This window comes from Phaethon lepturus, unplaced genomic scaffold (genome assembly GCF_000687285.1).
Source record: "Phaethon lepturus isolate BGI_N335 unplaced genomic scaffold, ASM68728v1 scaffold16085, whole genome shotgun sequence".
Taxonomy (NCBI): domain Eukaryota; kingdom Metazoa; phylum Chordata; class Aves; order Phaethontiformes; family Phaethontidae; genus Phaethon; species Phaethon lepturus.
The window spans coordinates 8,263-20,385 of NW_010542838.1; the positions used below are offsets into that span (position 1 = coordinate 8,263).

At 42.0% G+C, this 12,123-nt stretch overlaps 1 protein-coding gene across 1 annotated transcript in view; it reads left to right on the forward strand.

The window, feature by feature from the left end:
- LOC104621638 (gephyrin-like) overlaps positions 1-11,503 on the forward strand; it is a 12,971-nt gene extending 1,468 nt beyond the window's left edge. The window contains exons 2-6 of the mRNA XM_010288169.1: positions 767-840; positions 3,531-3,595; positions 5,643-5,746; positions 8,533-8,629; positions 10,499-11,503. Of these exons, the coding sequence (XP_010286471.1) occupies positions 767-840; positions 3,531-3,595; positions 5,643-5,746; positions 8,533-8,629; positions 10,499-10,632 (474 nt within the window). The 3' untranslated portion in view covers positions 10,633-11,503. The remainder of the gene's footprint in view (positions 1-766; positions 841-3,530; positions 3,596-5,642; positions 5,747-8,532; positions 8,630-10,498) is intronic.
- Positions 11,504-12,123: the final 620 nt, after the last annotated feature.

A 12,123-nucleotide genomic window follows, 5' to 3' on the forward strand; every position in this document is an offset into this window, starting at 1 on the left:
AGGAAAACTGCAAGGGAGCTTCAGATTTACTGTTTCCAAAGTCTCTCTTCACAGATGACTCTTAGGTCCTGTGTCTTTAATCTCACTAAACACAACAGACAGGATACTACATCTTTGAGCACAGCAATTTTCAATGCAGACTAAACAAGTAATTCATTTTAATAACTGGATCGATTGTGTTTATGCAAAATCATTTAACTTGAACACACAAGCCACCCACAGTTTTTCCTTTCTAAGGACTGTTAAACCCAACCACTGTGAATCAGACCATCTACCAAAGAAATTACAATAATTACAGTATCCTGGAAAACTATGATTTCTACAGTACAATATTGATTTCAAAAGTACTAGGAGATCTCTAACTCTACTGCTAGATAGCTTCCATGGCAAAAGTTAAAGAACTTGATGATTTTAAGTCTTAACTTTGAACCATAAAGGCTTTTTTCCATCTTTGACATAGAGAATGTTTCAGTAGTAGGTATTTGTGGGGTCCTCTAAGATTCTGATGCTGCAGCTGATTTTTAAGTAAATATATTACTATTTCCTCATGGAGTCAGGTTTGGCACCTAAAATTAGTCTGTTCTTCACCTCTTCTTTTTGCAAATACTTTCTTTCAAATACTGGAAATTCCCCACTGGACTGTAGCACTTTCAGGATATGAAAAGTCTTTCATCTTCACTTGATGTTAATTAATTGGTCTGAATGCTTAGATGATGTAAGCCACTTTGATGTTACTTAATCGATTTTCTTTTTTAAATTTAAACAGGACTATCTTAAACAGGTGCTGGATATTGATCTTCACGCACAGATTCACTTTGGCAGAGTTTTTATGAAACCAGGGTAAGAAATTATTCTACTTAGACAGCATAGATGAAGGCTGTATGGGGCAAAATATTCTATATTAAGTGCTTCAGTAGATTACAGTTTTCCAAATATAATCTAAACCACATGGTAGATATGTATGGGAAAAGAAGCAAAATCAGTCCTGTTCAGATTAGTCATCATCTTTATGGGTGAAATTAACTGGAACAAAGAGATTTCTTTTTATAACTAACTCATATTTCTTTTATAACTGTTGCAGATCAGGTTTGGGTGTTGGGGGGAAACCAGCATGGTATAAACATGACCACAGTCTTTGCTGTGATCACAGAGCTCAGATAGTGACATTGTCATGAAATAACGGGGAAACGTAAGGACATTTAACTGCTGGTTTGCTTAACCGTCATCTCATTTCACTTCAAAATTTGCGTAAGTCATATTCATCCAAACAAGCAATTTCTTGAGAGAGGTGGAGTGACAGCTAATTTACAAAATTTTATCTAATTGGTATATTGAGCACAGTAATTTTAAAGTAAACACAATCCTTTATGTGTTTAGTTTGCCTCGGAAAACTGTTTCAGCATTGCTTTCCTGTGCTGTAGCACTGCTAATTAATGAGCCTGGAAGTGTGCTTTGTAGAGCAAATGAAAACTGCATGCATTGAAAATAGAGAGTTCCCTTTCACAGTAGAGCAGCGACAGGGTGCCTGCAGCGCTGCCCCACTAGCCACGCAGTGCACTTTGTTTGCAGGTTAGCTTGGCACGGTCCGGTCACACAAGGCCAAGGGCAGCCTTGAGGAGTGATTCCCTCCAGCCCCGTACTGTTGCCAGGCAGCAGAACAAAAAGTGGGCGTTTGCTGTGAAAACAAATACTTGTACTGTCTCTGCGGACAATCCAGTAAAGAACTGCCTGTGGGTTTGGTGCTCGTGCTGCTGCTACCACCACCTTCCTGCCACAAAAGGAAGAAGTGAGCTGAAAGTTTCTGCCCGTGCTGGATGGAGCCCAGGCGTGGAAATTGCTCACTGCTTCTGTCATACTGCTACACCCGATGTGGGGGAGTCCCAAACGTGGGATCTGCACTCCAACCTCTGCTGCTGACAAGAATGGATAACCTGATTTAGAGAATTCAGAATATTAAATTCTGGTTCTGGCTTATCTGAAAGTGAACGTAATTCTTTCTTCTGGTGATCCCTTTGTAGACTTGTAGCAATAAACTTTTAATAGCTAGCCAGCAAAGCTTTAAGAAATGTTATTTTCCCCAAACATCCATTTTCATTTTATGCCATAAGAAAAATATTTCTTACTGCTACCAAAACATTTGGTCAGCTAATCTTACTTAGAAAGTAAGCACTTTCATTTTTATTGGCTGTAGTGCAATAGCAAATACTGTGTCTTAGTTTTTGTTAATTCTGTCTTAAAAGGCCTTAGATATGAATTACTGTATTGGGAAAAATTCCCGTGAATAAATTCCAAGAGCAAAGCCAGCATTTGCTTTGTATGCCTGTATTTTGATGTGCTACATGACTGGAGAGTGGTGCCCGGGATTTAGCATTCCTCCACTTGATCTGAAAGTTGCTTGAGTTAGTGTAAGGTTGTCAAGCAGCACTGCCAGAAGAAAGTACTGGAAGACTTTACCAATGATGGTGTTGAAATCTCATATGAGAATTCCGAGGTTTCCAGTAAATATTAATTAGCAATTAGATTTTTTGTACCTCAGTTTGTACACTGGTTGTAAGATTTGGAGGTCTGGCATACAGTTCCCATTAAGTTAGAGACATTTCAAAACAGAAACTTCAAACACCGACTTCCCCTGGTAAAGTAGGGTATTGATTACTCCTGGCAGATGCAAAACTAGGTAGTAATGTTCAAAGTGTGGCAAATCTCCAAAGATGCTGCTGGTCAGCAACTATCTGACAGGTATATCTACAGGTGATAGTTGTTAAGTCAAGTTGAAGCCAAGGAATTCAGCCTAATTATTGCTCCTATAAAGTATCATTTCTAATGTTTAAAAGGATTGTATTAACATAGGTATATAGAAAACTTTTTTTAATGGATGAGTCCCTTTTCTTTGCCAGCCACATTCTTGAGCCATCACGTTACTGACCTATTTGTATAACTGTGATAGCCCTGATAACAAGTCACTAAAGAACACTCAGGAGGAGCTCTGAAAGGCAGAGCGTGCTCTCTACTGATAGAGCCAGGTCTCACCTGACTCCAACTCTGCATGTGTATCTGAATTCGTTCATCTGCAGACTAGCTAGCATGTGCTGCTCTGAAATACTGCTCAGTTGTCACTGCTGCTGTAGACAATGGAGTAGGGGAAATTGGAGTCAATGATGTTACAAAATATTTGGAGCGCCTTATATGAAAAACAAATACAGCTCTGTAACTGCGTAGTTTCAGTATTACTTCTTTGTTAATTGGCTTCTAGCATGAAAGCAGGATGTAGAATTTTCATTACTAGTTCATCTGCTCTTAGAGGTTTCCTCACCAGGAGCAAAACTGTCTACTTAAAACTTCAGAGCTGAATACCAATAAAAACTAATTGCTCTGTCATCACAAAGAGAGGATTATACCCCCAGTATGGAGTAAGCAGCAGGTGCTAATGACCTGCTGAGAGAGAGATCCTGTTTTGTTTTCTTTTCCAAATGTTTTTAATAACAACCTAATAATGTTCAGTGCAGATATTAAATAGCTTTCATTTTCCGTAGCCTGCCGACAACTTTTGCAACTCTGGATATTGATGGCGTAAGAAAAATAATCTTTGCACTCCCAGGTAAGATGTTTGTTGGCTTACTTTTGTTGCTGTGCATGGACGACACACATGAAACAGAATAGCGAGGTTTCACAGCATCGATGTCTGGTGTTGGCATCCCTGAGGAAGGTACCTGTAAGGTTTTCCCAGAAATTTCCAGAGGAGATGGTCTTACACAGATATACTAAGAAGTTTTTTCTTGCTCCAGTTCTCAGAATTTGCCAGGGTACAGGCCTTACTATTTCTTGCATCCAGCAATTCCCTTGGGTTTTGTAAGTGGTACTATACAGGGGTGGCTTTTTCCTACAGCTCCTTCCACCTTCACAGTAAATATTTTGTGCATGTAAGTCAGTGTATGTGCTCCGAAGTATTGAAAATGGAAACAAAAACGGAACGAGTGCCATGGAACATGTCGCAGAATATTGTTTTTTATCATGATCGTACAGTGGAACCAAAAGAGGGCAGCATCGCTTCATCACCTGCATCGCCTTGGAAAATCACCGTTCAGAATAAGAAATGTTCAAAATAATCATTTCCTTAGGGATCTGGCTGCAAATCTCTTATCTTCCTAAATCAGAAGGAATTTATTTTATTCTTATTGCTCTGGCTTTGCATGGATTTCTGACTACGCAAGGAATCCTGTTCTTGATGTCCTGCACCTGGGTCAGGGCAACCCCTGGTACCAGTACAGGCTGGGGGATGAAGGGATTGAGAGCAGCCCTGCCAAGAAGGACATGGGGGGGCTGCTGGATGAAAAGCTGGACATGAGCCGGCAATGTGTGCTCGCGGCACAGAAGGCCAACCCTATCCTGGGCTGTATCAAAAGCAGCGTGGCCAGCAGGTCGAGGGAGATGATTCTGCCCCTCTACTCTGCTCTGGTGAGACCCCACCTGGAGCCCTGCATCCAGCTCTGGAGCCCTCAGCACAGGAAAGACATGGACCTGTTGGAGCAGGTCCAGAGGAGGGCCACCAAAATGATCAGAGGGATGGAACACCTCTCCTATGAACAAAGGCTGAGAGAGTTGGGGTTGTTCAGCCTGGAGAAGAGAAGGCTCTGGGGAGACCTTATTGCAGCCTTCCAGTACTTGAAGAGGGCCCTAGAGGAAAGATGGGGACAGACTTTTTAGGAGGGCCTGTAGCGATAGGACAGCAGGTAATGGTTTTAAACTAAAAGAGGGCAGATTTCGACTGAGGAAGAAGTTTTTCACCATGAGGGAGGTGAAACACTGGCACAGGTTGCCCAGAGAAGTGGTAGATGCCTCATCCCTGGAAACATTCCACGTCAGGTTGGACAGGGCTCGGAGCAACGTGATCTAGTTGGTGATGTCCCTGCTCATTGCAGGGGAGTTGGACTAGATGGCCTTTAAATGTCCCTTCCAACCCAAACTATTCTGTGATAAGCTGGTGGTTTTCACATGTATCTCTAGTCCTTTTTCTCTCTCTGGTTTTAGTTGCTGCAGTACATTTTCTTCCAGGTGAGAGATCAGTGGAGCATCTGTCTGATCATAGTATTTAGTTTAGAACTGTCATCTAGGGAAGTCCAGATGTGTAAGACAAGTGGTGTTTGACAGATGTTGGTCATAAACCTCTCTTGTGAGTCAACAGAAAATGTGTAAATCAGTAGAATTCTGCTCAGAATTTGTACTAAAGCATTTTGCCACTCTGTTAGGGAATTGAAAGTTATTTTTCCATAGGTCTTGGAAACCTTAATCAAGAATCAAGAGCCCTGTCAGCTAGGACTTATATGTGTGCACAATAAACCCTGCCCTGGCCCCAGACAAATCCAAGCATAAGACAAAAGGCAGCCAAAGGACAGAGGCAGATGGTGGGGCCTGAGGAACATGGGGCTGTTCTGGTCAGAGCAGCGTTTCAGCACACCATCAGCCAGAGAGAGTAGCTTTCAACAGGTGTGCTTGCCACATGCCACTCCAGTCTTAAATGAAACATTTCCTGTACATAGCATGAAAAGCTCGTTAGAGTGCAGTTGCTATAAAAACATGAGATCACTTCCAGCATTTCACAGAGTAAATCAAGAGAGAGTCACCACCAACTGTTCTTTGTCCTACAGGCAACCCTGTGTCAGCTGTTGTCACCTGCAATCTCTTTGTTGTTCCCGCACTGAGGAAAATGCAGGGTATCCTGGATCCTCGGCCCACCATCATCAAAGCCAGGGTAAGAAGCTTGTCCTTTATTTAAAAATTCTCTCAAGAAGTTGAAGTACAGCTCTTTGGGCTCTGAAATGCTGTCTTGTTTGCGGAACCAGAGTCCTACACTAATTCTGGCGAGGTAAAGGAAGTTCACAAAAAACAGAGGTGCATTCTCAATCTATGTTAATGGTAATATTCAGTCCGATAATTTCTAAGAGTTAGATGGCTATCTAATGGAGCAACATATACAGATGCAGAGGCAGCCATTTGCCAATCAGGCAGGAAGAACACTTTCCTGTTTTTTTTTAAAAAAAAGTTTGTTTTAACTTGTGGTAAAAAGTGCAGAATAATCTGGGAACTTTGAGGAGCAAAGTCCCTCCCACCGTAAGAGAAGATCAGGTTTGAGACCACCTGAGGAACCTGAACATGCACAAGTCTATGGGACCTGACAAGATGCATCCCAGAGTTCTGAGGGAACTGGATGATGTAGTTGCCAAGCCACTCTCCATGATATTTGAAAAGTCGTGGAAGTCAAGTGAAGTCCCTGAAGACTGGAAAAAGGGAAACATTGCACCTATTTTTAGAAAAGGTAGCAAGGAGGGCCCTGGGAACTACTGACCTGTCAGCCTCACCTCTGTGCCTGGGAAGATCTTAGAACAGCTCCTCCTAGAAGCTATGGCTAAGGCATATGGAGGACAGGGAGGTGATTTGACACAGCCAGCATGGCTTCACCAAGGGCAAGTCCTGCCTGACCAACCTAGTGGCCTTCTGTGATGGACTGACTACATCAGCAGACAAGGGAAGAGCTACCAGTGTCATCTAGCTGGACTTCTGTAAGGCCTTTGACATGCTCCCCCACAACATCCTTCTCTCTAAATTGGAGAGATGTGGATTTGATGGGTGGACTGTTCGGTGGATGAGGAATTGATTGGATGGTCGCACCCAGAGGGTAGGGGTCAATGGCTCAATGTCCAGATGGAGATTGGTGACGAGTGGTGTCCCTGAGGGGTCTGTGTTGGGACGAGTACTCTTGGGATCAAGAGCACCCTCAGCAAGTTTGTCGACGACACCAAGCGGAATGGTGCAGTTAACACCATGCCTGAGGGATGGGATGCCATCCAGAGGGACCTGGACAAGATCGAGGAGTGGGCCCATGTGAACTTCATGAGGTTCAACAAGGGCAAGAGCAGGGTCCTGTGCCTGGGTCAGGGCAACTCCCGGCATCAGTACAGGCTGGGGGATGAAGGGATTGAGAGCAGCCCTGCCAAGAAGGACATGGGGGTGCTGGTGGATGAAAAGCTGGACATGAGCCAGCAATGTGTGCTCGTAGCCCAGGAGGCCAACCATGTCCTGGGCTGCATCCAAAGCAGCGTGGCCAGCAGGTCGAGGGAGGTGATTCTGCCCCTCTGCTCTGGTGAGACATCACCTGGAGTCCTGTGTCCAGCTCTGGAGCTCCCAGCACAGGAAAGACATGGACCTGTTGGAGCGGGTCCAGAGGAGGCCACCAAAATGATCATAGTGATGGAACACCGCTCCTATGAAGAAAGGCTGAGAAAGTTGGGTTCTTCAGCCTGGAGAAGAGAAGGCTCTGGGGAGAACTTACTGCAGCCTTCCAGTACTTAAAGGGGGCTTATAAGAAAGACTTTTTAGGAGGGCCTGTAGCGATAGGACAGGGTGTAATGGTTTTAAACTAAAAGAGGATAGATTTAGACTAGATAGAAGGAAGAAATTTTTCACCATGAGGGTGGTGAAACGCTGGCACAGGTTGCCCAGAGAGGTGGTAGATGCCCCATCCCTGGAAACATTCCAGGTCAGGTTGGATGGGTCTGTGAGCAACCTGATCTAGTTGAAGATATCCCTGCTAATTGCAGGGGGGTTGGACTAGATGACCGTTAAAGGTCCCTTCCAACCCAAACCATTCTATGATTCTGTGAATACCTAAAGAGTTGGATAGTTTTGTATTAGCAATAGAAAATACAAACTTTAAAGCCTTTCTGTTCTTGAGTTATTTATTTAAGTAACCCATATGACCCCCACTTTAAGCAATATAAATCCCTTAAACTATTCGTGTCACTCTTATAAGAAGTCATGGATATTGTAACTCTGCTTAATATAGATTTACAGCATGTCATTGTAATGTACTATTCTTCTATTTTTGATTCAAATAAAGTACTAAGGAACACAGTACCCTTTACAGTTTTCCTAGTGTTCTTGGCTATGCCCTTTTCTCTTACGGCTTATCCCGTCTCTCTTTCACACTTCCTCAGGCATCCAGATTTTTCTTTATCTCACGGCTAAGATATTCTGAAAGAGAGAGTAATTTGTAGTGACTCTCACTTTTGCATGAATTTTCCAATGTGTCCCATTAAATTCCATTGTGAGCCATTCCCTGTGTCTTTTCAGTTCAAAGATTGGCCGTTTCTCTTTTGTCAGAGATAGCAGGATTTCAAATGTGAATAGATATTTTATCTTTATGCAGAGATCCAGAGACCAGAAACAATAAAGCTTTTTTTCCAGAGAAATGCTATCTTTAAAATCACAGTAAATCCCAGCTCTGGAATATTCCACTTAATGCATGTAGACTCCATCATACACTTCGATATTATCATGTCACAGTTGTATTTTCCTTAAATACTGCATTTATTTCCTTACATACAGCTTTTGATCTTGCACTAGACACCATCTGATCCCAAAATGCAAGTTTTTAAAAAGACTGTTTTTAAGGAAAAACAATTGAGCAGATGATTCCGTTATCTTGGACAGTGCAATCTGAATGCATGACATTTTCTTTTTTCTTTGCTTCTTCTATAGTTATCATGTGATGTAAAATTGGACCCCCGCCCAGAATATCATCGGTGCATACTGACTTGGCATCACCAAGAACCACTACCTTGGGCACAGAGTACAGGTTAGTGCCCAGTCACACAGACTAACGCACACACGCACACACGTCCTTGCCTTCCTGCATACATGTCTAAAAACAACCAAGCATGCACACATTTTGTCATATAACCTTCCTTAGGCAGACTGATTTGCTGACATACTTGTGCACATGCATACATGTATGTTAGTATAAAATTCAGTCATGATGACTTACCAACTTAACCATTAAAACTTCCTTTATCTGAATAACCTGCCTTTATATGCACACACACACAAAATAATACCTCTATGCTTGCCTGTGTGCACACATTCCTTTTTATAAACATCCACCCATGCTTACTTGCACTCACAGGCACATTTGCTCACTTTTGCTCGTGTGCATGTACCAAACAGACATAAGCTGGGACACAGGCAGGAACAATACAAATAAAAGGAGTGTGATTCTAGCTGAACTGGAAAAGTAGAAGAGATAGCAGAAGCTGTATATGTTCTCTTAAAGCAGACTAAGGCTTTTATTAGTCATGCTTGCCACCTAGGGATACTTCTGGATACTCAGCTGCAGTTGAGGTAAATACTATATTTGAATACTTTTTTAGCTGTATGCTGCTAGAAGACCAACTGCCAGTTTCTCAAGAGATTCAGGTCCTTAAACAACTAGTTGTGTTTGCTACATGCAAATTGTTCAATACAAAGCACTATGTACAAGTCTCCACAGGGAAAACATTAGCTCAGAGACATCTTACATTTTACTCAGACAAAGTTCTTACCGTTGACTCCCAAGGTCACACAGCCCCTGACATATTTCCAGGTATAAGTCACAGTATTACTTATATCTGTAACGCTGTACTTGGTTTAACTCTGTTTTGTTGTGCAGCACTTCTTTCCTTACGCAAGCAGACTGTCTGGAATGATTTCTCTGTCAATCTAGCAGTTTGAAACCCAAGAAACTAAAGGGCATGACTTTTTACTGCATTTTCATTTTTCATCTATACTACCAATATGACACTGCCTATTTTGAGGACATGGTGTGAAGCTCAGTGTCGCAAAGAAACCCATTCTTTTGAGGTGGCATATGTTATGGATTTACGCAGCCAGCCACCGTAACAGGTTCCGACCCTAGGATACCACTGAAAAATGTAAAGACCCCTACCCCGGATTACGCCCTCCAACTAAGGACCCGATCCCCAAGTCCAATCAATTCTGGTCAGTGGTCTCTTAATTTCTTACTGGTTTTCTTTGTCACTGGGCTGGCCTTCTTCTGAAGTTACCTCATTCTCTTTGAATTGTTTCCTTTGTCATTATCTTCTTCATTCTGCTTGCATCTCCTGAATTCAGCTAGTTCTGTGTTAGCAGCATTAGTTTTATCAAAAAGCTTATTCTCCATCAGCTCTTGCGGCCAAAGGCTTCAATACTTTAGCTACTGGTCCCAAGCTACTAATGCTAAACAAGACTATTCAGAGAGAACAATACAGTTAATCAAACTTATTCTGTAACAGTATATTTAAAACATTTTAGACTGTGCTGTTTTTAGTCTTTTGTACAGTAGGAATTAGGTATACAAATTGAAAAATAAAGTAATTTTGATAGGTTTAGAAATACCAACAGAAAAGCAATGTACTATGACAAGATACAAGGTACAGATAATGTTGAAGGCTGGATAGGAAAGCAATCAGCAAAGAGAATGAGAGTTTTGAGAGCCAGAGCTATGAGAGGCTGACTGACAGTCTACAGAGTTCTCTGTTTCCATCCGCCTTGGAACAGCAGGATCCCAGCTCTGTGAATAAGTTAGCAACAGGAACATCTTCGTAAGAACAGCTCGTTTCCCACGTGGTGCGTTGCAGCATGTGAAACTAACTGAAAGCTTAACGGAAATTTTTCTCTCGCTCTCCTGTAGGGAATCAGATGAGCAGTCGTCTGATGAGTATGCGCAGTGCCAATGGACTGTTGATGCTACCTCCAAAGACAGAGCAGTATGTGGAGCTTCACAAGGGGGAGGTGGTGGATGTCATGGTCATTGGAAGGCTATGATGTCACCAGCAAGAGCGAAGCTTTGATGCATGTCCACATATCATTGACTGTATCCTGTAATATGCAACGGCACAGCTAGTTTTTCTGATTTGGATAAAAGTTGATCAGTATAGTCAACATCTTGAATTATATTTCAAATGGAATTTAAATAAATACCTTTTAAAAAAAAACTTTAAAACAAATCTTAACAAAGAAATTTATTCTGATTATATCAAAGCAACTTTTTCCTTTCCTTGCAATTGCTTTGTGTGTTCAATGCTAGTTCTAATAGCGGTAGCTTTTAGTAGACAGCAGTAGGTGCCTGCAGAACTTGTGTTTTTTCTCATCTTTAAGATACAACTACTTATGCTCTTAAAACAAGGCTGTCTGCTTATTTATACTAGCGTAGACAACACTTGGATTTCCCTTATTAGTATGCTTCATAACCGCTTCACAGAGAGCTTCTGCTTGTTCTTTATCTTGTATCTCGTGTTGATGTGCACAGTGCCAAAAGCAGAGTGGCTGCACGGGGAACCCAATGAAGCCCCGAGGTTTTCTCACCTCGCTGCGCATTCAGGGATCTCTCTTGTCCCGGCAGCCACCCAGCTCAGTACTCTTGGGCAGTAACTGGATACCTTTTATTTCAACAAAGAAAAAAATTGCTTCCTTAAGTGCTGACAGCCTTTTTAACCAATACATTTAAAAATGTACAGAACTAAAAACTAAAAAAAATCAAAGACTGATCTTGTACAGATATTAGTGTTACCAGCATTCGTGTGGAATAAATGAGCAAAGAAGTAAAACTAATGTTAAACAACTCTGTACCATAACATTTTCTGTAACAATATTGAAACTTAAATGAATAAAAAAAATCCTCAATCATTATTTAAAATTTCACCTGTTTAGCCTTGTTGTTTGAACCAAAAAAAATTGTGGTTTAAGAGTGTATTTGGGGTGGGGGAAGAGAACAGGAAGGAAGGGAAAATAGTGTATGGAATCTAGGGCCTTCCCTCATGTACAGTGTCACGAGTGAACTGAAAATACAGAGTGACTTTCACTCATCTCCCAAGGGACAAAATGGAAGCAGCATTTGGAGGGTTTTACAATTGGACTAGTCAAAGCTGGAGAATACTTTTTCATTTCCCATCTAAATTGCATAGCCGTTGCAAACAGCCCTTGTGCTGCACTGTGTGGAATTTGATAGAGCATTCATGTTTCTTTGTCATGAGATTCTCGTTTTGATACTGGGACTATTCAGCCCTTGCCAGATTATGTATTTTGGTAATTTCACATTTCATTTGGTTTTGAGACCCTAGCGGTGCCCTACAGCACCTTGCTGCTTGGAGTTCCTGGGTAAAATGCTATCCCGTCAACTCCGTTCATGAAGCCAGAACATATGTCTGCGGTAGTTTTTAAAGACTTCGTCAGGGAGGACACAGAAAACTGGGTTTAAGTCCTGACTGCCACAGTGGACCGGAGCTGTAGTTCTATCATAACCGCAGAGGGCATCCC